Source organism: Aquarana catesbeiana, linkage group LG03 (genome assembly GCF_042186555.1).
Source record: "Aquarana catesbeiana isolate 2022-GZ linkage group LG03, ASM4218655v1, whole genome shotgun sequence".
Classification (NCBI taxonomy): domain Eukaryota; kingdom Metazoa; phylum Chordata; class Amphibia; order Anura; family Ranidae; genus Aquarana; species Aquarana catesbeiana.
In genome coordinates, this window is record NC_133326.1 from 455060049 (window position 1) to 455087032 (window position 26984).

At 43.9% G+C, this 26984-nt stretch overlaps 1 protein-coding gene across 2 annotated transcripts in view; it reads right to left on the reverse strand.

Annotated features, from left to right (window-relative positions):
• GABRG2 (gamma-aminobutyric acid type A receptor subunit gamma2) overlaps positions 1-26984 on the reverse strand; it is a 364630-nt gene that overhangs the window by 106135 nt on the left and 231511 nt on the right. For both annotated transcript variants that reach the window (XM_073620838.1, XM_073620837.1), the window contains exon 5: positions 19930-20012. In XM_073620838.1, the coding sequence (XP_073476939.1) occupies positions 19930-20012 (83 nt within the window). The remainder of the gene's footprint in view (positions 1-19929; positions 20013-26984) is intronic.

Sequence of the window (26984 nt, forward strand, 5' to 3'; positions counted from 1 at the left end):
AGAGAGAACAATCTCTATTGTAAACTGGAGAAGTGTGAGTTCCATCGTGAACAGGTTAAATTCCTGGGTTATGTAATTTCCACTGCTGGTTTATTGATGGACCCAGAGAAACTTTCGGCAGTTCTATAGTGGCCCCGACCCATGGGTTTACGTCCTCTGCAGCGTTTCCTGGGCTTTGCCAACTATTATCAGAAGTTTATTTGTAACTTCTTGTCTCTGGTCAAGCTCCTGACTGATATGATCACAAAGGACGGTTTCTGCTCCTGTGTTGGCACATCCTGATCCTACGTTAACTTTTATCCTTGAGGTTGGTGCTTCTGAGACTGGTGTTGGCACCCTTCTGTCTCAACGTCCTACCTCTGAGAACGCTATGCATCCTTGTGGCTACTTTTCCAAGAAATTTTCAACTGCGGAGTGCAAATTACGAGATTGGTGACAGAGAGCTGTTAGCGATCATTTTAGCCCTGAAAGAATGGAGACATCTCCTCGAAGGTACCACTGTGCCGGTTCTCATTCTTACTGACCATAAGAATCTCACATTCTTGTCTGAGGCTAAACGCCCCTCTCCCAGAAGGGCTCTTTTCTTGTCAAGTTTCAATTACATTGTCTCATTCTTACCCAGTACTAAGAATGTAAGGGCTGGCGCCTTGTCACCACAATTTTCCTCCACTTCCAAGTTGGAGTCGGTTCTAGTTCCTATGATTTCTGCTGAACATATTCTGGCTACGGTTCGCACCAGTCTCACTTCTCCTTTGGGTGGCAAAATTCTTGCTGCTCAGGTCCATGCTCCTCCTGTGAAACCTTGTGACCGCTGCTTTGTCCCAGAGAGTCGCCGTACTGCCGTGCTCCAGACTTACCATTCTCCCAAGGCTGCTGGCCACCCTGGGAAGAATTAACTCTTTTGGGCCATTTCCCAACAATTCTGGTGGCCTAGTCTACGTGCTGATGTAACTGCCTTTGTAGCTGCTGTTCCGTGTCTGCTCAGAGTAAGACTCCACGATACCTTTCAGTGGGCCTCCTACAACCCATACCCAATGGAGAGAGGCCCTGGACCCACCTGTCTATGGATTTCATTGTGGAGTTACATAACTCCCAGGGCAACACAGTTGTCCTTATGGTGGTTGACCGGTTCTCAAAGATGTGTCATTCTATTCCACTTAAGAAGTTGCCCACTTCTAAGGAACTGGCTTCCATTTTTGCTTGGGAGATCTTTTGCTTACATGGGCTATGCTACCCAAGGTGATTGTCTTGGACAGGGGTAGTCAGTTTGTGCCCCAGTTCTGGTGAGCCTTTTGTGCACAGTTGGGAATTCAGCTTGCTTTCTCCTCTGCGTATCACCTGCAGTTTAATGGGGCCGCAGAACAAGCCAATCAGTTCTTGGAGCAATTCCTATGTTGCTATATTTCTGTCCATAATAACAACTGGTCAGACCTATTACCAAGGGCAGAGTTTGTTCACAACAGTGCCTTGAATTCTGCTTCCCGATTGTCCCCGTTTATGGCGAATTATGGTTTCCAACCTTCCATGTTGCCTGACTTGTTTGTTCTGCAGAGTATTCCTGCATCTCCGTGGTCTTCGTTCCACTTGGGCACAAGTCCAGGAGGCTTTGCAATATGCTAATGATAGGTACAGACTCCATGCTGACCGCAGACGCCTGCCTGCACAATCCTATCAGGTTGGGAACAGGGTCTGGCTGTCATCTCGCAACCTTCGTCTTCGTGTTCCCTCACTGAAGTTCGCACCTTATTGGGCCTTTCTGTATTCTTCGCAGGATTAACCCAGTGGCTTACACATTAGACCTTCCTTCTAATATGCATATTTCAAATGTATTTCATGTCTCCTTATTAAAACCTTTGGTCTTCAACCGCTTTACCACCTCGGTGCCATGTCTTCATCCTGTACAGGTTAAGAAACATGAGATGTATAAAGTACAGTCCATTGTTGACTCCCGTAGGCGCATAGAGTACCTGGTGCATTAGAAAGGGTACGGTCCGGAGGAACGCTCTTGGGTCACATCCTCGGACGTACATGCCCCCGTCCCCCTCCGTGATTTCCATAGATGTTTTCCCCTCAAGCCTGGTGGTCCTCCGAGGGGGAGGGGTCGTTGAGGAGGGGGTACTGTCAAGGCTGGGCTCAGCCCTTCCTTCTAGGAGCTGGCCGCTCAGCTGTCAGCTAATTGCCAGCTCCTATCTCTCCACAGTTACTCAGCTGTTGATGATATCCTGTTCATCACTCCTGCATACTTAAGCTGTTCAGCCCAGTGGATCTCTGCCTTCGCCATGGTCAACATCACAGAAACTATTCTCCTGCGATCCTGTTCAAGATTTTCTTTGCTGACATCCCTTCTGGCTCCAGATCCTGCTTGCTGTTCCACTACATTGATCCCTGACTTCTGGCTTGGCTGACTATCCATTCCGGTTACTGAACTTTGGCTATGTTTTGACTATGTTTATATGTTTATATGTTCATATGTAATATGTTCTTATTATTAAATAAGTGTGATTTAACTGTACTTCTGTCTCGGCCTGATTTTATGGTTTCTGACAATCATACATACTTGCGCTTGGACTACTTTCTGGTTCCCCAGAAAGACCTGCCTAGGGTCCCGTTGACTTGATTAGGAGAGATCACCTTCTCGGATCATGCTCCCATTTATATGGACCTATGTAGCACCCTCTACCAATAGGTAGGTGCTAGTAATAGGTTTTTACTAGGGACAGGCAGCACAGGTACATTTAGGCAGGCCTATGCTGCAAGCTAGGCCTGTCTGTTTTGATCTGGGGGCTGGGAGTGGTCAGAATAGCAGTGGGTGTGACCACCTGTGCTCTAGTTCTGGGGGCGCCCAGAAGATTCTGGAAGAGGGGCTGGGCCTGGAACTGGAGTGGCAGGCAGCTCATGTGGGAGCCCTGACCAATCCCCAATTGGTATTGGTAGGGGGCGGGCCTCCTATATAAGCTGAGGTGATATGCCACTGGAGGGAGTTGTCGGCTGAGTGAAGTGAGGAATGGAATACTAGGCAGCAGCAGGAGGACACCCCCATCTTGGGGGGGTACTGATCACAGGAAGAGGCCCAGGGAGAGCTGTGAGGGAACTTTGCCTCTACATGGTCATTGGCAATGTCTTCGCCAGCACACGGTCGGAGGTGAGGAACTCCTGGAGCAGTGGGGCAGGTGAAGCTGTCGGAAGGTATGGTCTGGTCAAGTTCCTCATCAAGGGCTCAGGATAGTGGAAGGTCGGTGAGTGTTACCACAGTGGAGGGCTGGATGTGCCAGGAAGTCTGTGGGGGAACTTTGCTTCTACATGGTCATTAGGAAAGTCTTCATCAGTCACACGGTGAATGATGAGGAGTCCTGGATCAGAGAAGAGACTGTGGGGATTTGTGTCAAGTCGATGTGGCCTGAGGGCACAGGATTTGCAAGTTGGGCTGGCTGGGTGCAGTAGTCCACCACTTAAAGACGTGCTTTTAAACTACTAAACCTCCGGGGAGAGGTGCTGCAGGCCTCAGGCCTAGTAGCAGCGAGTAATCAGAGCCTGATTAGGGACTTATTCAGAGTGGGTCCTTATCTCTCAAAAGAAAAAGATGTGACATGACTTTAACTCAGTAACATTAAGTTTGTGCAGGAGGAAACAAGTTTGTGCAGGAGGGGAAAAAGTTGAAGACAAAAAAATAAGTAATACTAAGTATTACCAGGGGGGCGGACTTTAATGGCTAAGAAACACTGGAGACAAAGTAACAGGATAACAATATAAATTTATTGAAGGTTACAAATACATAAAAGTAAAATAGATAAAGATTATAACATAAATGCATCTATGAATAATGTGCAGTGAGCCTTTGTATGTCTACGCGTTTCGACGCTAGGCTTCCTCAGGACACGGCCAAGGTTCACAGACGAGATAGATAAGAGAATATGTTTCTCTATCGTGTTTGAAATGCACAATCGTGTACAAACACGATATGGTGGGTGATTCCCTCAAGATTCAAAACAATATTTTAGGCATAGCTGAATATATCAGTAGGGGCATGTGAATCGTATTCCTTATTTTAGGAGCGACCATCGGAGAGAGAGGAGGGCCATAGAGAGTATCCCACAGTGAATCCTGGATTTAAATTCCAGTACTGCTGATGGCTATGTTAAAGCCCAACAGCCAATTGCTGTATATTTAAAGTTTCAGTATCACAGTATGCCCCTGGGAGACAGCAATCCACTGCACACAGGGGAAAGAGTTCTAAAGCCGCGTACACACGAGCGGAATATCTGACAGAAAAAGTCCGACAGAAGCTTTTCATCGTCTATTCCGATCGTGTGTGTGCCTCATTGGACTTAATTTTTCAAAAATTCTGAAGGACCTAGAAATAGAACACGTTCTAAATATTTCCAATGTAACCAATTCCTATCGGGAAAACCGCTCGTCTGTATGCTGTTCCGACGGACCAAAAACAACGCTTGCTCTGAAGCAAGTACGAGACGGAAGCTACTGGCTACTGGCTATTGAACTTCCTTTTTCTAGTCCCGTTGTACGTGCTGTACGTCACCGCGTTCTGGACGGTCAGACTTTGGTCGGATTTTGGGTTGACCATGTGTAGGCAAGACCGCTTGAATGGAATTCCGTCGGAGTTCTGTTGGAGAAACCTTTGGAGTTTATTCCGATGGCAAAATCGTGTGTACGCGGCATAAGACCATCATTTTTACACGGTCAAAAGTGATGTCTTCATCCTTCACACGGTGATGGGTAGAGAATTCTTAGAAGGAATACTCTGCAGAGATTAAGCAAAGAAGGAGCAACAGTCTGCATGGAGATGCAGGAGGAGATTCATACTCAGTATAAATGCACATCCAATCTTCTGGCTCTAACTAAGTGCTGTTGTGCTTAAATCTTAAAATATGATGGCAATTATAGATTCTATGAGCATCCCATATCCCTATTCCCTATCCAAATTGTACCCCCCAATAAAACAACAAAAACAAAACCAGCAAAAGACTGCTCATTGTCTCTGAAAGTGATGTATGAAGTCTGGCAGTGGGGTGAATTGGTGGATTGTTTGATACTGGCGGCAACTACATTGCTACACGTACAATTGGTGCCTACCATTAGCAGCCCTCCTTCATGGCACCTGAACAAGGTCCTACTCCAATCTCTGAACATCCGTGCACCCCTTGAGTGCTCCATTTCAGAATATTTCTCGCTTAAATCTGACTCAGTGGACAACCCCTTTTTGCTCTGGGAAGCCCACAAACTGGTCCCCAGGGGCTCCTTAATGATGATCGGCGCTAAACTCAAACAGGAGTGTTCCCTGCAGGTGCATACTCTCTTATCTCAACTATGATGTCTTGAAGGCTTCCACAAGGCCAGTCTCACAAGGGGAACCTACCTAGGACTCCTTAAGAGCTAACTTCTCTTCTGTTCCACAAAGTAAAACAAAAACTGGTCTGGTCTCATCGTACCATGTATCACAGGGATCAGGCAGGCTCTGCCCACTCAGGGAGCCCTGGGATTATACCATTTGTGTCCTCAATCTGATCCACGCAGCCTGGACCTCTAAACATCCACTCATTTTACTCTCTGTTGATGCCGAAAATGCATTTGATGGAGTGAACTGTCAATTCATGCAGGCAACCGTGGTTCATATGACATTCGGCTTCTGTTAAGCTCAATTAAACTTTTTTTTTTAAGAAAGGTGAGGGCAACGGGATCAGAGTAAAATGATCACTCATTTTTCAGGTCAACACAAACAAATTTGTCAAATCATGCAAAAGTATTGGTATCTCTTAATGGCTGACAGCACTATCTCTAAACATTTAAAAACCTATCCTGAGAAATCACCTTCAAAAGATCAAAATCGTTAAAAGACAAATTTGTCCATAGTCACTAGATCCCAAAGTAGGAACTCAGAATAAACTAAGACAGACTACCCTGTGTAACAAATGTAATTTTTGTAGATACATTCTCAAAGCAGAACAAATTACTCTTCCTGATGGGCATCTTTTTAGACCTCAATTTTTGGCCACTTGCCAATCAGTAAGAGTAGTATACATTGTGCTATGCAACTGTGGGGCCTACTATGTAGACAAAACTAAAATACCCTTCTTCCATCAAATCCGTGACCATGTGTCTCTGGTGGCCAAGAAAAAAATGGAGACACTAGTCAGCCGACACATGGGTTTGTTTCACAGATTTGATTGCTCCAAATGCATTTCTATGCTTTGGAACACATTCCATTCAATGAAAGAGGGGGAAACAATGACAAAATACTCTTGCAGCGAGAAACTCGCTGGATTCATAGCTTGTGTGCTTTAAAACATCTAGGCTTAAATGACGCACTAAGCTACAAATTCTTTTTGTAGACGAGTAAAACATCATAATGCCAATCTCCCCACACTCTTTACCGCAGCTAAAATGTATAAACATGAAATCGTAACTGCTTGCAAATATTTTATCCATTTTTCATATGATCTGTTACAATGAAGTATTGTCTGTATGCGATTATGCAATTCGTATAACAAAGATTGTTCTAAACAGTACTGCACTGAGAGAGAAAGATGGACCTTTATACCAGGATTAATCTTCAGTCTAAATATAATATTTTTTTACTTTATGCTCTGTATTTGTTTAAATAACCCAACCTCAATTTTTGGATTTTCAGTGAACACACGGATGCCCGGGCACCTGTCATTTCTACTGTTTGATCAGTTGCTAAGATCGACTGGAGCCTGATTGGTATAAGGCTAATGTTGTCCCTTTGGTTTGAGATCACAACCATTCTTTAGGGTCTTCCCTTCTACTCTCATCCAATAGGGCAGTCTGTCCCACAGCCAGACACTATTCAGTGTTTCTTCACCTTATCGTGATTGATTTGTGGGCAGCCAGTTTCTAAAATAGCGGATCCGGCAACTGTGCACTCTGCACTATGCCACTTCCGCCTTTTGGTTTCAGCACATGCGCATTAGCATCTAAATATGTGTCTGCATTCCGGAAGTGATGTCAGGCGCTTCTGGAATGGCAGGATATATGAATGCGGCAGACGCCTCCATTCTCTGTCACAGGGCTTGTGTGAGAGAGAGAGTATATATCTCTCCTTTCCCTCCTTATTCCTCGATTCCTCTTCACAGACAGGTAAGTTTTGCTATATTGCTCTACTAGGGATTTTTACCCCATGCATATAACGATTGTATTTGGCCCACATTCATTTACTATATATTTTGATTAATGAAGCCTTGAATTGTTTCATAGACTTCATTCCAATTGATTTTGATTCTCACTTACACAAAGGTGGAGAACCCTCGGGAATATCCAGTGGAGAGATATCCTGACAGATTTTGATCTCGCCATCTAAGAGCTTTGGCAATAACATCCTTCACTTCCTCAATTATTACCATTAGGCTAATCTACTCCATTGAATTACATTAAATCAATTGATCCTATCATACCAATGTGAATGAGGTAACTAATACTTCAATATCTTTTTTATAGTGATAAATAGGCCATTTAAATATTCATAATAACTAAATAAAGAATTTCCCCTCTTTATACACACAAATATTTATTGATTGTAAAGTAGCATGTTAAACCAAAGAGAAGTGTACTTTTGTATACCCATGTTATGATAGATGCAATAGTTCTGTCTAAAACCTTATGTAATCATTCCTATTTTGTTGTTTTCTTTGTTGTTATTTTTTAGCAACCAGTTCATACAGCACTCTAGGATCTCCTGAAGAAGCTCATTCGAAGCAAAACATGTAGAGTCTGTACCTGTATATGAATTGAATTAGCAATACAACAATGATAATTTTAATTGTTACAAATAAATTATATTTTTTATAATCATTTCTATCTTTCTATTTTTTGACAACTTTAAAGTCCAGCAGTTTTCTTCTTTCTATGTATTCTTCAATTAAACTAGTTCAGACTTATTTTTTCATCCCCAGTGGGAAGTGCCAAGAGTTCCCCCTTTCCTCACTAATCTTCATCTTAACATTAGAACCCTTTCTGTGCAAGGTCCATGCCAGCTTTTGCAAACCTTCATTGCCGGCTATTGCAAACCTTCTGGTGTACACAAGGTTGCGGCATTAGCTGACAACCTGATATTTTTCCTCACCGATCCACTCACCTCTTTACCTAATCTGCTGTGGGATTTGCATTAAGTTTGGGTTCCTGTCGCACTTTAAAATCAATCTAGCTAAATTTTCAGCACTAAATGTCTCCTTGGACTCTAGCGTAATTTAATGTCTCGGACCCTTATTCGCTTTCCGGTTGGTGGCTGATTAACCGCTTAAGGACTGCCCCACGTACATATACTGTGGCAGGACGGCACTTAAGTGCAAAATCTCATACCTGTACATGATTTCTTTCTTCAGGTCTCAGGCACGTGCACACGTTGCTGGAGACCCACTCCCGCTGTGTTTGGACACTGAAATCTGCCCGAACCCGCCAATCATTCCTGAGACAGACAGAACAATGGTCTGCCTATGTATACAAGGCAGATCGCCATTCTGTCAGAGGGGAAGATGGAGATCTTATGTTCCTGCTAAGGAGGATTACAGATCTCTGTGTTCAACCAGTCAAAGCACCCCCCCACAGTTAGAATGTACTCCCAGGAAACGCATTTAACCCTTTGGTCGCCCCAGATGTTGGTTTCACTGGTCCCCAAAAAGTGTCACTTAGTGTCAGATTTGTCTGCCACAATGTCGCAGTCCCGCTAAAAATTGCTGATTGCCGCCATTACTAGTAAAAAAACGAAAAAGTCAATAAATCTCTCATACTTTGTAGACTCTAAAACCTTTTCACAAACCAATCAATATATGCTTATTTTTTTTACTAAAAATATGTAGCAGAATACATACTGGCCTAAATTAATGAAGAAATATGATTTTTATGTTTTTTTTACATTTTTTATTGGATATGTTTTATAGCAGAATGTAAGAATTTTTTTTTCCAAAATGTCGTTTTTTTTTGTTCATAGCGCAAAAAAACAAAACAAAAAAAAACACAGAGGCGATCAAATACCACCAAAAGAAAGCTCTATTTGTGGGGAAAAAAGGACATACATTTTATTTGGGTACATCTTCGGATGACAGCACAATTGTCAGTTAAATCAATGCAGTGCCGTATCGCAAAAAATAGCCTGGTCAAGAAGGGGGGGGGTAAACCTTCCGGAGCTGACATGATTAAATATGGTATCTGGGTACTAACATCACACCAGACCTCTCTGATCTTTACACTGCAAACTTTGGATCACTGTTGCTTAAGATTAAAGATGATCTATTACACTGGCACTCACTCACGCTGACCTGGTTCGTCACTGCAGCACTGTAAAAATGACTGTGCTTCTTCACATTCTCTACATGCTACAGGCCCTTTGCCTATGCATTTTTTCCAAAAAATCTGTGTCCTGTTTCGAGCCTTCATTTATCAATGGTCGCCTCATGCCGCGTACACACGAGCAGACTTTGTCCTGCGGACTTTGACGGACTTTACGACGGACTTTCCGAATGAATGGACTTGCCTACACATGATCAACCAAAGTCCGACGGATTCGTATGTGATGACGTACAAGGAAGTTCATAGCCAGTAGCCGCCCTGGCGTCGGTTTTTGTCCGTCGGACTAGCATACAGATGAGTGGACTTTTCGACCGGACTCGAGTCCATCAAAAAGATTTGAAACATGTTTCATTTCTAGGTCCATCAAACTTTTGGGGAAAAAAAGTCAGTTGGAGCCCACACACGATTGAATTGTCTGACGGACTCTGATCCGCCGAACCAAGTATGCCGTAAAGTCTGGTCGTGTGTACGCGGCATCACTCTTCACACTGTAACCCTACCTGAGATCCACGGGGGCGTGGGCTTACATGATATACATTCCTACTATCGAGCAGCCCACCTTAACTTTGGTTGACTGCCATTGCCATGGTGAGGCAAAACACTGGGTTGCTATGAAACTTGAGAATTCCCAGGGCACTGCTCTGAGTTGCCCTGGTTGGTCCTTCCTTTACTTAGGGACCTCGGTATGCACCCCACTCTCGGAAGAACATAAAAGCTCGCTCGGGAAGTGTTTTGCAGTACTTTTATTTCCCCCACCCCCTCCCCTTTGATTCCCATCTTAGGCAACCCCGACTTTGCCTCGGGACATCACAATACGCAATTTCACTGTTTCAAAGTTAGTGGGTATACCCATTTGACAGACTTCCAGACCTCTGATGGGACCCTAACCTCAACTGACCTCACCCGATTTGTGGACCCCCCTCTAGATTTCTGGGGAGGCCTCCAGCTCTGTTCATACCTTTGCATGCTTTCATGCTCGCCAGGTATCAGCCATTCACTGACTGCCTTTAAAGCCCTGTGTCATGAGGGTGAACCAGTTCATCGTAGTCTTTTTCTAATTTACTCATCTCTTGCCCACCCAGAGACTGGCTACTCCCCTCCTAAATACTTCTCTCTAAATGGGAATCTGAGTTGGGTGGGTCCTTCACAACAGCACAGAGGGAGAAAATTTTACATTTTGCCCAAAATCCTCTATGACCACCAGGGTCAAAGAGACCAACTACAAACTCCTCACCCGCAGGTATCAGGTCCCTACCAAGTACCACCACATCTCACCCAGATCCCCAGTGTTTGCTGGCACTGCGGTATTGAGAGTGGCACCTTTCTTCACATTTTCTGGCAATGCCCAAAGCTCCAGTTGTTCTGGCAAGTAGTAACTGGTATAATTGAACAACTCTGCATAATGACCCTGCAGCTTGCCTGCTGCACTTATCAAGAAGATCTATCAAGAAATATAAGGCCTCCCTCACCATTCAGCTGCTAAATGCGGCAAAGGCCTGCACTGCACTTTGCTGGAAAGAAGTTAATCCTCCCACTCTCTCTCTGGTTCTCCAAGGTGAACGAACTTAGGGGCATCGAGAACCTCACAGCCACTCTGCGTAACAATGAAGAGACCTTCCAGGATACCTGGTGGCAATATTTTGTTTACACGGACACCTACTTGAATGAACTCACTCCTCCTCAGTGAGTTTAACTCTTTCCTGGCCCTCCTTACTCTCCTCGGGACAGGATGCTTGACTCTTGTCTGTGCTCCTGCTCATTTCTTCCTTCCTCACCTTGCCCTATTTTTCTTCTTCTCTTCCCCTTTTTTCCCCTCTTCTACCCTTCATCTACTGGCATCACAGTATGCACCCTCATGCATACAGACGAGTGGACTTTTGGACCGGACTCGAGTCCGTCGTAAAGATTTAAAACATGTTCCAAATCTAAAGTCCGTCAGATTTTCGACCGAAAAAGTCCACTGCAGGTCCGATGAAGCCCACACATGGTCAAATTGTCCGCCGGACTCGGTCCGGCGGACCAGTCTGGTCGAAAAATCCGCTCGTGTGTATGCAGCATTAATCTTTTTTTTGTATTGTGCACAAAAAATTCTATATTTGTTTTAGCCAGTAGAAGGAGATATAGGCTTATTATCACATTTTTCCAAGATATCCTTTGCTTTAAAAAAGCTTTTTAAATATATGCATATTTGTTTCATACACAAAATTTCAGTGTAAAGCAATCACACTTTCTGTTTGAGGTGCACACTGATATCCTTCTCAAAGGGGACTTTTGGCAATACATTGAGTGTAACATACTTTTAAACAATATTTATAAAACAGAAATATATTTCTATATAGAGCATGCTTCAGTGATAAGCAGCAGTGACCCATAGCTGGCCTTGTAAATTTGTCCCTGTTAAAAATGTATGTAACCAGTTGATCTTGCCAGTTAGTCTATTATCTTTAACTTCCTTTAGCATACCAAACTTTCAAAAAAAGTGGCTGTTAAAGAGCTGAGACAAACCATGTAACACTGACAGGACTGCTTACAATGGTCAGCTTTTATTCACTTAGCTAAAGCCTTTATCTCAAAATGAAAACAATGTCGCTGTTATGCCGCGTACACACAAGCGGCATGTCCGACAGAAAAAGTCAGACGGAAGTTTTTCATCTGACGGACCTAGAAATACAACATGTTCTAAATATTTCCGAAGGAACCAATTCCTATCGGGAAAACCGCTCGTCTGTATGCTGTTCCGACGGACCAAAAACGATGCATCCTCTGAAGCAAGTACAAGACAGAAGCTATTGTCTACTGGCTATTGAACTTTCCTTTCTAGTCCCGTCGTACGTTTTGTATGTCACCACGTTCTTGACGGTCGGACTTTGGTCGGATTTTGGTTTGACCGTGTATAGGCAAGACCGCTTGAATGGAATTCCGTCGGAGTTCCGTCGGAGAAACCTTTGGAGTTTATTCCGACGGCAAAACCGGTTGTGTGTACAGGGCATTACTGTTTAAAAAATGTTAGCTGGGGTTAGGTTTTATTTGTTAGTTGCTAATATAAAGTCCATCTAAAACTACTTGTCTATTTAACACAACCCTTCCCACAGGATGACAATGCTGCTGTCAATGGGTGGCTATGCTGCTATTCCATAGATACATTGGAAGAGTGATCATTGCCACCCTACGATAGGTGGTGTGTTACTGGGTGGATAACCTGGTAAAAAATAAAGGAAACAACTAAAAAAATAAAGGTAATCATCACAGCTAAGCATTTGTTAGCTGCAAAATGTACAACTTTTGTTTTGGTTTTAGCTACATTTTTAGAAAAACATGTGTAAACAGTCTTTGCACTATAGTATTTATTGTTTTTGTTTTGTTTCTTGTTGTTATAATACATTTTTTTTATGTAAAGTAGATCTAAACCCTAAGGTTCTATTAACACCTTTCCATTATGGTGCATTATAGTAATGCCTGAATTTCCACAATGCATGTAAAGGCACCTTACCTGCATTGCATTAGTGTGTTGCAGTGTTATTTTTATATGTTCATTTTGAATAGCATCTCAATGCACCAAGGCAATGTAGGTCTAACTCATGTGTATTACACTGCACTACATGTTAACGCACTGCATGTCTAAGCAATGTAAATCAAAATGGCCTTTTGTAGTCTCCTCCAAGGTAACATGTAATGGAATAACAGTGCAGGAGCACAAATGGGATATAACTGTTACCATTAAACAAAATGTACCTGGACCTGCATGGCTGGATCACCAGATATTTTAAAAAAACTACACATTGACAAAAACTGTTACATTTACATTAAAGTGATATTAACCACTTCTGTCCCGCCGTGCGCCGATATATGTCATGGCTTTGAAGGAGGATATCGTTGTTATGGCAGCAGCTAGCTGCCCTAACCCTGGTATCCTCTTGATTGGCCGGTGGTCTGCTTCAAGATAAAAATGGTCTCTGCAGCGGATTCACCACAAGATCACTTTTATCGGCAGTGGGAAAGGGGCCCTCCCGCCATGCACCAGTGCCCTCTGACGCTTACCAAAGCCGTCGGCAGCAGAGGAGATGATCGGATTCTTTCACATGCTTTTTTTTTGCTCTTTTTGACCCCAGATCTCATATTTAAGAGGTCCTGTCATGCTTTTTTTTTTCTATTACTATTAAAAAAAAAAAAAAAAAAAAGTGTAAAAATAAGGTAAAATAAATAATAATAAAAAAAAAAGTATACACGCCCCGTCCTGCCGAGCTCACGTGCAGAAGTAAACGCATACTTGAGTAGCGCCCGCATATGGTAGAGTGAGAGCAATAATTCTAGCTCTAGATCTCCCCTGTAACTCAAAACATGCAACCTGTAGATTTTTTTAAACGTCGCCTATTGAGATTTTTAAGGGTAAAAGTTTGTCACCATTCCACAAGCGGGCGCAATTTTGATGCGTGACATGTTGGGTATCAATTTACTCTGTGTAACATTATCTTTCACAATATAAAAAAATTGGGCTAACATTACTGTTGTCTTATTTTTTAATTCAAAAAGTGTATTTTTTCCAAAAAAAGTGCACTTTTAAGACCGTTGCACAAATACGGTGTGACAGAAAGTATTGCGATGACCGCCATTTTGTTCTCTAGGGTGTTTGAAATAAAATATATAATTTTTGGGGGTTCTAAGAATTTTCTAGCAAAAAAAAAAAACTTTTTAACTTGTAAACAACACATCTAAAAAAGAGGCTCGGTCCATAAGTGCTTAATAAAGGCAGCTTTATTTTTCTGAATTGCTGCCAGGTGGATATTTAAGGCTGCTCCTTCCTTTCCCCAGGGTGTCACTATCCTGTCCGATTTCTTCCTTTCTACCAGATTGTGCCTGATATCTATCCTGAACCTTCCTGTGTCCTGATTAGGGATGAGCTTCGAGTTCGAGTCGAACTCATGTTCGACTCGAACATTGGCTGTTCGCAAGTTCGCCGAACAGCGAACAATTTGGGGTGTTCGCGGCAAATTCGAATGCCGCGGAACACCCTTTAAAAGTCTATGGGAGAAATCAAAAGTGCTAATTTTAAAGGCTAATATGCAAGTTATTGTCATAAAAAGTGTTTGGGGACCTGGGTCCTGCCCCAGGGGACATGGATCAATGCAAAAAAATGTTTTAAAAACGGCCGTTTTTTCAGGAGCAGTGATTTTAATAATGCTTAAAGTCAAACAATAAAAGTGTAATATCCCTTTAAATTTCGTACCTGGGGGGTGTCTATAGTATGCCTGTAAAGGGGCGCATGTTTCCTGTGTTTAGAACAGTCTGACAGCAAAATGACATTTTGAAGGAAAAAACTCATTTAAAACTACCCGCAGCTATTGAATTGCCGACAATACACATAGAAGTTCATTGATAAAAACGGCATGGGAACCCCGAACCAAAATTAAAAAAAAAAAATGACGTGGGAGTCCCCCTAAATTCCATACCAGGCCCTTCAGGTCTGGTATGGATATTAAGGGGAACCCCGGCCAAAATTTAAAAAAAAAATGACGTGGGGTTCCCCCTAAATTCCATACCAGACCCTTCAGGTCTGGTATGGATTTTAAGGGGAACCCCGTGCCAAAAAAAAAAAAAACGGCGTGGGGTCCCCCCAAAAATCCATACCAGACCCTTATCCGAGCACGCAACCTGGCAGGCCGCAGGAAAAGAGGGGGGGACGAGAGTGCGCCCCCCCCCTCCTGAACCATACCAGGCCACATGCCCTCAACATTGGGAGGGTGCTTTGGGGTAGCCCCCCAAAACACCTTGTCCCCATGTTGATGAGGACAAGGGCCTCATCCCCACAACCCTGGCCGGTGGTTGTGGGGGTCTGCGGGCGGGGGGCTTATCGGAATCTGGAAGCCCCCTTTAACAAGGGGACCCCCAGATCCCGGACCCCCCCTGTGTGAAATGGTAAGGGGGTACAAAAGTACCCCTACCATTTCACTAAAAAACTGTCAAAAATGTTAAAAATGACAAGAGACAGTTTTTGACAATTCCTTTATTTAAATACTTCTTCTTTCTTCTATCTTCCTTCATCTTCTGGTTCTTCTGGTTCTTCTGGCTCTTCTGGTTCTTCCTCCGGCGTTCTCGTCCAGCATCTTCTCCGCGGCGTCTTCTATCTTCTTCTCCTCGGGCCGCTCCGCACCCATGGCATGGGGGGAGGCTCCCGCTCTTCTCTTCTTCTTCATCTTCTTCTCTTCTTCTTTTCTTCTCTTCTTCATTTTCTTCTCCGGGCCGCTCCTCACACATGCTAGCATGGCGGGAGGCTCCCGCTGTGTGACGGCGCTCCTCGTCTGACAGTTCTTAAATAACGGGGGGCGGGGCCACCCGGTGACCCCGCCCCCCTCTGACGCACGGTGACTTGACGGGACTTCCCTGTGACGTCACGGGGAATGCCACAGGGAAGTCCCGTCATGTCCCGTGCGTCAGAGGGGGGCGGGGTCACCGGGTGGCCCCGCCCCCCATTATTTAAGAACTGTCAGACGAGGAGCGCCGTCACACAGCGGGAGCCTCCCTTCATGCCAGCATGGATGCGGAGCGGCCCGGAGAAGAAAATGAAGAAGAGAAGAAGAGAAGAAGATGAAGAAGAAGAGAAGAGCGGGAGCCTCCCCCCATGCCATGGGTGCGGAGCGGCCCGAGGAGAAGAAGATAGAAGATGCCGCGGAGAAGATGCTGGACGAGAACGCCGGAGGAAGAACCAGAAGAGCCAGAAGAACCAGAAGATGAAGGAAGATAGAAGAAAGAAGAAGTATTTAAATAAAGGAATTGTCAAAAACTGTCTCTTGTCATTTTTAACATTTTTGACAGTTTTTTAGTGAAATGGTAGGGGTACTTTTGTACCCCCTTACCATTTCACACAGGGGGGGGCCGGGATCTGGGGGTCCCCTTGTTAAAGGGGGCTTCCAGATTCCGATAAGCCCCCCGCCCGCAGACCCCCACAACCACGGGCCAGGGTTGTGGGGATGAGGCCCTTGTCCTCATCAACATGGGGACAAGGTGTTTTGGGGGGCTACCCCAAAGCACCCTCCCAATGTTGAGGGCATGTGGCCTGGTATGGTTCAGGAGGGGGGGGGGGCCGCACTCTCGTCCCCCCCTCTTTTCCTGCGGCCTGCCAGGTTGCGTGCTCGGATAAGGGTCTGGTATGGATTTTTGGGGGGACCCCACGCCGTTTTTTTTTTTTTTTTTTTTGGCGCGGGGTTCCCCTTAAAATCCATACCAGACCTGAAGGGTCTGGCATGGAATTTAGGGGGAACCCCACGTCATTTTTTTTTTAAATTTTGGTTCGGGGTTCCCCTTTGGGAATTCCCATGCCGTTTTTATCAATGAACTTCTATGTGTATTGTCGGCAATGCAATAGCCGCGGGTAGTTTTAAATGAGTTTTTTCCTTCAAAATGTCATTTTGCTGTCAGACTGTTCTAAACACGGGAAACATGCGCCCCTTTACAGGCATACTATAGACACCCCCCAGGTACGAAATTTAAAGGGATATTACACTTTTATTGTTTGACTTTAAGCATTATTAAAATCACTGCTCCTGAAAAAACGGCCGTTTTTAAAACTTTTTTTTGCATTGATCCATGTCCCCTGGGGCAGGACCCAGGTCCCCAAACACTTTTTATGACAATAACTTGCATATTAGCCTTTAAAATTAGCACTTTTGATTATTCATGTTCGTGTCCCATAGACTTTAACGGTGTTCGCGTGTTCGAACGAACTTTTTTCCTGTTCGCATGTTCTGGTGCGAACCGAACAGGGGGGTGTTCGGCTCATCCCTAGTCCTGATCTGTCCTGCACCCCTTTGCCTTGCTCCCTGCTCTTGTACCCAGTCGTATTTCCCTTCCTTGCATCCCTGTTACCTTTGTCCCTTATGTTGTAGATATTATATATAGATAGTAGTTAGGTTCATTAGTTATTTTTGTTTTTGTTTGCTGGAGTGGTTTATGTTTTCACTGGTTGCTGTGTTGTTACTTGTTACTTACCTCCTGTAGATCAGTACCCTCCCACCGATAACCACACTTCCTCTGTATGTAATCCATTGGAAGCTCCCCCTGCGGTACCATTGCCTATAGCAAAGTCTCAGATCTCTTCCTGTACTTTTGCTACTCTTGCCTCTATTTCCCCCAGTACTGTAACTACCTTTCCATCAGCAGTACACAGCACAATGCAACTATGTGCAGGACTCCAGTATCCAAGCCCAAAAAGAAACAAAACTTTTCTGCTCTTACAACTCTGCCACTATCTATGTTACCTGCTGATGGTGCCCAGTCCTCCTCAATGCTGATGACTGCTGCCGATGTGATCCAGTCCTCCTCCATGCTGATAACTGCTGCTGATGTGATCCAGTCTTCCCCCTATGCTGATGACTGCTGCTGATGGGGTCCATACCTCCTCCATGCCGCTTGCCGATGGGGTCCATACCTCCTCCATGCTGCCGCTTGCTGATGGGGTCCATTCCTTCTCCATGCTGCCGCTTGCGATGGATCCATTCCTCCTCCATGCTGCCGCTTGCAGATGGGGTCCATTACTCCTCCAAGCTGCCGCCTGCTGATGGGGTCCATTCCTCCTCCATGCTGCTGCCTGCTGTAGATGACCTACCATCTGCTGCCAAGCCTGCTGCCCGGCTGATGTGCTGATTCCAGGGCTGCTGCCCAGTCTGATGTGCCTCTGCCTGTTGCCCAGCCTGCTGATCCAGTGCCTGCTTCCCAGCCTGCCTCTGGACATTCTGTGCCCAACAACCTGGCTGCCTCTGGACGTTCTGTGCCCAACAACCTGCCTGCCTCTGAGGGTCTGCTCTTCGATGACAAGTCTACCATTGATCTTGGATATCTTCTCCCTACCACCCCACTGGGTTCTATTGACTCTATGCCAGCTGCTCAGTTGGATTGTTATGCAAAGGCTGAGTGTCCACCTGCTAATGGGTCATCTGCTGGGCCTGAGATTCATTTGACGGTTGCCTCGATTGAGTCCCACTGGCAGTGTGTTGCTCCTATGGTGTCAAGCCTGGTGGTCCAGACATACCCTTGGTAACTGGTAGCTGTATCTGCCATCATGGCCCTTGTCGTGGTAAGCTCCTTGGGAATGGCAGAGTACGATCTGTGCCTTGCCATGATCCGGATGCAATTGCCATAGCTCCGGGTGTACTAGGGGACCCGGTTCAGGTACCAAGTGCCTCAGAGAGACCTAGGTGGTTTTTGATGTGCAGAACAAGTCCTGGAAACCAGGCAAGCTACAGGGTTATGATGAGACACTTTGAGTTCCGGTACTGTCACATGACCCCAGGGCTAAGTCTGCAGATAACCTGTGTAACCCCAGCAATGGGGTACCTGCTGTCTTGAGGGACTAACGAATACTGTACATCTCAGAGGATCTGACCAGCAGAAAACCCAGCCAGTTTTGGACCCCGGTGGGGTCTCAACAAGTCTTTGGATGTTGACAGTGGGGTACTCAGTCGGCTTGCAGACCCCGGTGGTAGGGCCTTATGGAGCATCCAGAGGCCGCTCCTTAAGGGGGGGAATCTTTTAGGGTTAAGTTCACCTGCTAGTGGCACTGGGGTTCACTGGGCTGATGGCTGCAGTTCCAGTGTCCACCAGCAGGAGTCTCCCAGAAGTCAGCAGGTTCTGATCAGCCACACCTGGCTCCAGCTGCCAGGTGGATATATAAAGCTGCTCCTTCCTTTCCCCAGGGTGTCACTATCCTGTCTGATCGCCTCCTTGCTACCAGATTGTGCCTGATACCTATCCTGAACCTTCCTGTGTCCTGATCCGTCCTGCACCCCTCTGATTTGCTCCCTGCTCTTGTACCCTGTCATGTTTTCCCTTCCTTGAATCCCCGTTACCTTTGTCGCTTATGCTGTAGATATTATATATAGATAGTAGTTAGGTTCATTGGTTATTTTTGTTTATGTTTTCACTAGTTGCTGTGGATGTTATTGGTGTGCGTTCACTGTAAATAAATATCACTTTAATGATAAATACCTTGTTTGGTCTCAGTTCCCTTGTAGCTACATGTCTGGTCTCTTTAGCCACTGATACCTGACAGGAAGAGACCCAGGAGACCCACTGTTTTTTTGCACATTGCGATGGGGCTCGGGTATGTCTTGGGGGGGCTGGGGGAGTTGCTGCACCCAGAAGGTTTTTCACCTTCATGCATACAATGCATAAAGGTAAAAAAAACCTTCCACGTTTACAACCACTTTAATTTAAATTAAAGCTTATATGAGATTTTTGGGGATTATATTTGGTTATCATAAATGAACGCTCTGATGTGTCAAGTTATTCAACAGCAGAATGACTGTAACTTCCAGGAGAATTAAACTGCATCTGTAAACTCTATATCTTCACTATCCACCATACATTGCATTGTCAACTCTATCTTTCTGAAAACCATAGGCTTTGCCCTTGGATTTCAGTGTAATCTGTCATTGCAATTAACCATTGTTTTTATTTTGCATTATAACTATTCAATACATACAATAATTATGTTTCATTATTTATGTATCTATTCCTTAAACCTTGTAAAAAAAACTTTGATTTAACATAATTGTGTTCTAAAAAACAAAAAAAAAGCCATTTTGTCTAAAAAAGTAAATAAGAATAAATACTTACAGCTTGAAAATTCCAGAGGACAAGAATGCTCATCCATTGGAAAGTTGTGCAGCTGCAGTTGGCACTCGGCATCTATTGTAAGCCTGCAGAGAAATTATTTTAAAAGTTAATATATATTGATAATACTTATAAGATATATTTTACTTGACCTATTAAATTGTATATGGGACCACTGGTTACTCTTCTGTAAAGTATGCATATTAGCATTCACCAGAGAGTTTTGTGATTATATGAAATCAAAAAATGTACTTAGTGAATTTGCCTGCTCTTGCTAGTGTTATATTAATTAAGTGGCTGCCTTTAACTGTTGGTGTATGTGCATGAGAAATCTTCAACTGTCTTTTGCAAGTCTGGGTTTCTCATATGTGTGTACTACATTGGGAAATGGGAAAACCTATAAAATATCCCGTCTCAGTTTAATGAATGCTATGTTAGGATATATCAGCTTCTGTAGGAGCTCTCACAGATTGCAACAGAACTAGATATAGAGGAACATTGGTGCAGCAAAATATATTTGCAAATGTATCAACTGAGGCCATTTTGTAAAATTAAAAGCAGCTGCTGATTGCCAGGGAATCTTATCATGGACATGTTCATGTAAAAAATGTGTTTTGTTTCGGATAGATTTGTTATGTTACAAATTTTGTTTAGTTGAATTGTTTCAGAATTTGTTTAGTTTCATTTAATTTTGATTTGTTTATTCATTTTCTAATGAATTCCAAATGTTTGGAATGATTCAAATTCAGATTGGTTGAAAAATGATTGACCGATTCAAATTCTGTGTTAAGAATAGCTGGTTGTTAAGAAGCAGGCAAACCGAGGACAACTGATGACAAAAGAATGCTGGCAATAGAAAATTCTGAAAAAAAAAACAGCGATGGGTCCCCCCAATCCATACCAGGCTCTGGGTCTGGTATGGATTTTGAGGTGAACCCTACGTCAAATTTTGTTTTAAAAATGGTGTGGGGTCTCCCCCAAAATTCATACCAGACACTTATCCGAGCATGCAGCCCAGCAGGCCAGGAAAGGGGGCTGAATGAGCACCTAGCACAGTATCTTGTCCCTATATTTAATGGGGACAAGGGCCTCTTCCCCATAACACTGGGCTGTGGTTGTGGGGGTTTGTGGGCAGGGGGCTTATCAGAATCTGGAAAAAAAAACCTCTGGCCTCATCAAAGGCCCCCCGCTGACTGCCTGCTCCTCCAACTGACATTTCTTAAATAGCTAAGGGCGGAGTCACCCATTCATGTCAGCAAGTGACCCTGACCCCTTATTACGTCCCCAGGGGCCAGGATCTGGGGCCCCCTTATGAAAGGGGGCTTCCAGATTCTGATAAGTCCCTCGCCCGCAGACCCCCACAACCACAGCCCAGGGTTGCGGGGAAGAGGCCCTTATCCCCATCAACATGGGGACAAGGTGCTTTCGGGTGGAGGGAGCAGAGCCCCCCTTGCCCCAAAGCACCCTCCCATGTTGATGGCATGTGGCCTGGTATGGTTCAGGAGGGGGGGCGCTTGCTTGGATAAATGTCCGGTATGGATTTTACAAGTGAACACACGCCATTTAAAAAAAAAATTGGCTTGGGGTTCCCCTTAAGATCCATTTACAGACCCAGAGGGCCAAGTATGGATTGGGGGGAACCCAAGCTGTTTTTTTTCAGAATTTTTCATTGCTGGCATTCTTTTGTTTACATTTCAGCTCTCAGCGGGGAAGCCAGCTGACAACTCATGAATCATTGGCTGTTAACCACTTCAGCCCCAGAAGGATTTGCCTCCTTAACCACTTGCCGCCCGCCATATAGCAGAATGATGGCGGCAAAGTGGTTTCAATATCCTGACTGGGTGTAATATGACGTCCTCAGGATATTAAGCCGCTGCCCCCGGGGGCACGCATCGTGGTGATTGGTCTTTTACTATTTGTTTAGCAAAAAATAAAAACCGCAGAGGTGATTAAATACCACCAAAAGAAAGCTCTATTTGTGGGAACAAAATTATAAAAATTGAGTTTGGGTAGAGTGTTGTATGACCGCGCAATTGTCATTCAAACTGCGACAGCACTAATAGCTGAAAATTGGTCCGGGCAGGAAGGTGTATAAGTGCCCTGTATTGAAGTGGTTAATGACCAGACCATTTTTTGCAATACTGCACTGCGTCGCTTTAACTGACAATTGTGCTGTTGTCCAACATTGTACCAAAACAAAATTGATGTTTTTCCCACTAATAGAGCTTTCTTTTGGTGGTATTTGATCACCTCTGAGATTGTTATTTTTTGCGCTATAAACAAAAAAAGAGAGACAATTTTGAAAAAAAACAATAATTTTTACTTTTTGCTATGATAAATATCCTTTTTTTTTTTTTTTACATTTATTCATCAGTTTAGGCCAATATGTATTCTTCTCCATATTTATGGTAAAAAAAAAAAATCACAATAAGCGTATATTGATTGGTTTGCGCAAAAGTTATAGCGTCTAGAAAATAAATAAATATTATTTATTTATTTTTTACTAGTAATGGCGGTGAACCTGTGATTTTTAGTGGGATTGCGACATTGGACACGTTTGACACTTTTTTAGGACCATTGACATTTATACAGCGATTGGTGCTATAAAAATGCACTGATTACTGTGTGAATGTTACTGGCGGGGAAGGGGTTAACACTAGGGGGCGATCAAGGGGTTAAATGTGTTCCCTCATGTGTTTTTTTTAACTGTGGGGGCAGTGTACTGACTGGAGGAGGAGACAGATCACTGTTCATAATTACTAAGAACAGACAATCTGTCTCTCCTCTTCTGTCAGAACGGGGATTTGTGTGTTTACACACACACAAATCTCGTTCTGGCTCTTGTGCCCATGATCGCGGGTGGCCAGCGGACATCGCGCCCACTGGCCACATGCATCGGGTTCCCCACCATGCAGTGGACAGGCGCGCGCCTGCTATGGCTCTTAAAGGAGCTGATGTACAGGTACGGCGATTGGCACAGGGGAGCCAACCTGCTGCCTTATTTTTTTTTATATAAGACACTTACCTGTCCTGGGAGCCTGCAATGTCGGCACCCAAAGCTGACCCGTCCCTTGGCTCCGGGTGCAGGCACCAGCATCATTACTAAGGGAAACAAGAAGTGAAGCATTACAGCTTCACAGCCTGTTTCCTACTGCGCATGGGTGAGTTGCGCTGCGCTTTCTGAATGGTCCCTGCTGTCTTCTGGGACCTGTGTGTTTTCCAGAAGGCAACGGGGGGGAAGGAGGAGGTGCCGGACAGTGTGTGGCGATCTTTCCCTGGAAGTGGGAGCAGATACCTGGATTTGACAGCTATCTGCTCACCCCTCCCCCCTGAAAGGCAACAACCGTGGCACCAGGGAGGAGGAATCAGATCAGTGGAAGTTCTATTTATGGGTGGAATCTGCTTTAAGGATGCGTCGGCTGGCTTCCCAGGCCGCTCCTTAACAATCAGCTATTCTTCACACAGAATTTAAATTGGTCGATCATTTTTGACTGGTCCCAATAGTTCTGAAAATTTGGAATGTGTTAGAAAAGGAATAAACAAAAGGAAATTAAATGAATTTCAACAAAGTTTGCTACTATTTCATTTGGACCGAAACGCATTGCACATGTTTATCTTGAATTGCATTGCAATCTTATTGAATTGCATTGCAGTCTATTTATACATGTTTTCACACAATAATCACACCACAACCAGAATGCAACATTTTTCCAACTGAATTTAATTTGAGATATGTATGAATCTTTGGTGAATGCTGTGTGAATCATGCGTAAAAATATTTATAAACCGACCCCTAGTGAATTACCCCTCAAATTGTAAAGCACTCATATACACTGTAGTGACTTCAAATGTTAGGGAGGTCCCGGGGGTTGAGTAATTCCTAGTATACCCCAAATAAAGAAAGAAGAGTACTCATATGGATTAGTAGCACATAGGTCTTTTAGACCCTTGAATAAAATAAATGTATACAGTACATTAATTCAGTAAAGAGATAAAGAAAAACTTCCCTAGTAAGTGATATGTCTTCATGGTAACACCAGAATGATGATCTGAATGATACCTATTTCACCCACATAAAATTCATGAACAGTATATAAACATTTTGTGGACAGTAAAAAAAACTGTTGGAATCTCATATTTCTGGAGAATAAAGAGCTGACAGCATTTGAAAGTGTGGTGGCATGTACAATGGGGACAGAAAGTATTCAGATCCCCTTACATTTTTCATTCTTTGTTATATTGCAGCCATTTGCTAAAATCATTTAAGTCATTTTTTTTTTCAACATTAATGTACACACAGCACACCATATTGACAGAAAAACACAGAATTGTTGACATTTTTGCAGATCTATTGAAAAAGAAAAACTGAAATATCACATGGTCCTAAGTATTCAGACCCTTTGCTCAGTATTTAGTAGAAGCACCCTTTTGATCTAATACAAACGTTGGTGAACAGCAATTTTTAGGTCTCTCCAGAGATGCTCAATTGGGTTTAAGTCAGGGCTCTGGCTGGGCCATTCAAGAACAGTCACGGAGTTGTCGTGAAGCCACTCCTTCATTATTTTAGCTGTGTGCTTAGGGTCATTGCCTTTTTGGAAGGTAAACCTTTGGCCCAGTCTGAGGTCCTGAGCACTCTGGAGAAGGTTTTCGTCCAGGATATCCCTGTACTTGGCCGCATTCATCTTTCCCTTGATTGCAACCAGTCGTCCTGTCCCTGCAGCTGAAAAACACCCCCACAGCATGATACTGCCACCACCATGCTTCACCGTTGGGACTGTATTGGACAGGTGATGAGGAGTGCCTGTTTTCTCCACACATACCGCTTAGAATTAAGGCCAAAAAGTTCTATCTTGGTCTCATCAGACCAAAGAATCTTATTTCTCACCATCTTGGAGTCCTTTAGGTGTTTTTTAGCAAACTCCATGCGGGCTTTTATTTGTCTTGCACTGAGGAGAGGCTTCCGTCGGGCCACTCTGCCATAAAGCCCTGACTGGTGGAGGGCTGCAGTGATGGTTGACTTTCTATAACTTTCTCCCATCTCCTGACTGCATCTCTGGAGCTCAGCCATAGTTATCTTTGGGTCCTTCTTTACCTCTCTCACCAAGGCTCTTCTCCCCCCATAGCTCAGTCTGGCCAGACGGCAAGCTCTAGGAAGGGTTCTGGTCATCCCAAACGTCTTCCATTTAAGGATTATGGAGGCCATTGTGCTCTTAGAAACCTTAAGTGCAGCAGAAATTTTTTGTAACCTTGGCCAGATCTGTGCCTTGCCACAATTCTGTCTCTGAGCTCTTCAGGCAGTTCCTTTGACCTCATGATTCTCATTTGCTCTGACATGCACTGTGAGCTGTAAGGTCTTATATAGACAGACGTGTGGCTTTCCTAATCAAGTCCAATCAGTATAATCAAACACAGCTGGACTCAAATGAAGGTGTAGAACCATCTCAATGATGATCAGAAGAAATGGACAGAACCTGAGTTAAATATATGAGTGTCACAGTAAAGGGTCTGAATACTTAGGACCATGTGATATTTCAGTTTTTCTTTTTTAATAAATCTGCAAAAATGTCAACAATTCTGTGTTTTTCTGTCAATATGGGGTGCTGTGTGTACATTAATGAGGAAAAAAATTAACTTAATGATTTTAGCAAATAGCTGCAATATAACAAAGAGTGAAAAATTTAAAGGGGTCTGAATACTTTCCGTCCCCACTGTATATACTCTGCACTTAGCATATATTATATATTCAGTGTTTACTCTATATTCAGTCAGTGCAGGCAGCGTATTCATGTATGTATATATATATATATATATATATATATATATATATATATATATATATATATATATAAATATATACACACACAGTATGTATATGTATATATATAACTCTGCATCCAGTGTAGCCCTATACCTACAGTGTATTCTGTGACGTACTGTTTCTAATACACTTCAGGTGGTGTACACAGTTTAAAATACAGTGCAGCTGTTGTACAGTTGCTAATACAGTGCAGGCAGTGTACACGGTATCTAATAAAGTGTGTACAGTTTCTACTGCACTTCTGGTGGGTGGTGTATACATAGTACACAATACAGTGCAGCCATAGTACAGTTGCTAATACAGTGAAGGCGGTGTACACAGTATCTAATACAGTGTGTACAATTTCTACTACACTTCTGATGGTGTACACAGTACACAATACAGTGCAGCCGTAGTACAGTTTCTAATACAGTGCAGACAATGTGTACAGTTTCTACTACACTTCTGGTGGTGTACACAGTATACAATACAGTGCAGCCACTGTACAGTTGCTAATACAGTGCAGACGGTGTACAATGTATCTAATACAATGTGCACAGTTTCTAATACACTTCAGGTGGTGTACACAGTATCTAATACACTGTAGTGTGGTGTTGCAAAACAAAACATACATCATGTCCAGAAGTCCACCAAGGAGAGGCAGACGCTCACAGGCCACTAAAAGATGGCAAGCAGCCTCTTTGTCTACAGTCAACAGTGCTGGTCAAGGACATGGTGCATCCTCTGCAGGTGGCCATGGGGCATGCTTGTCCTTTTTTTCTGCTGCTGGCCATGTTATTGAGCCAGAACATGCAGAAGAGTTGGTGGAGTGGATAACAAAGCCATCCTCATCCTCCTCATCCTCTGTCACACAGGCTCAGAGTAGTTTGCCTTCCAATGCAGCTGCCAAAGTGGCCTATTCCACCGGCCCTTTGTCCACAGTCACTCCTTCTGTAGCCCCACCATCATGCACGGAGGAGTCTCCAGAATTATTCGACCACAATGTCGGGTACATGCTGCTGGAAGAGGCGCAGCAATTTGAAGGCTCCGATGTTGGTTCCCAGGTTGAGGAAGGGAGTAACGTAAGCCTAGAGAGAGGGGGGTGCCCCAGAAGAACAAGAAATAAGTCATATTCCCCCAGCTGCAGCATACTGCTAAGTTTGCTCCAGTGATAAGGACGGAATGGATGATGAGGTCACTGACTGTACTTGGGTGCCTGAGAGAAGAGAGGAGGAGGAGGCACAACTCCAACAAGGCAGGA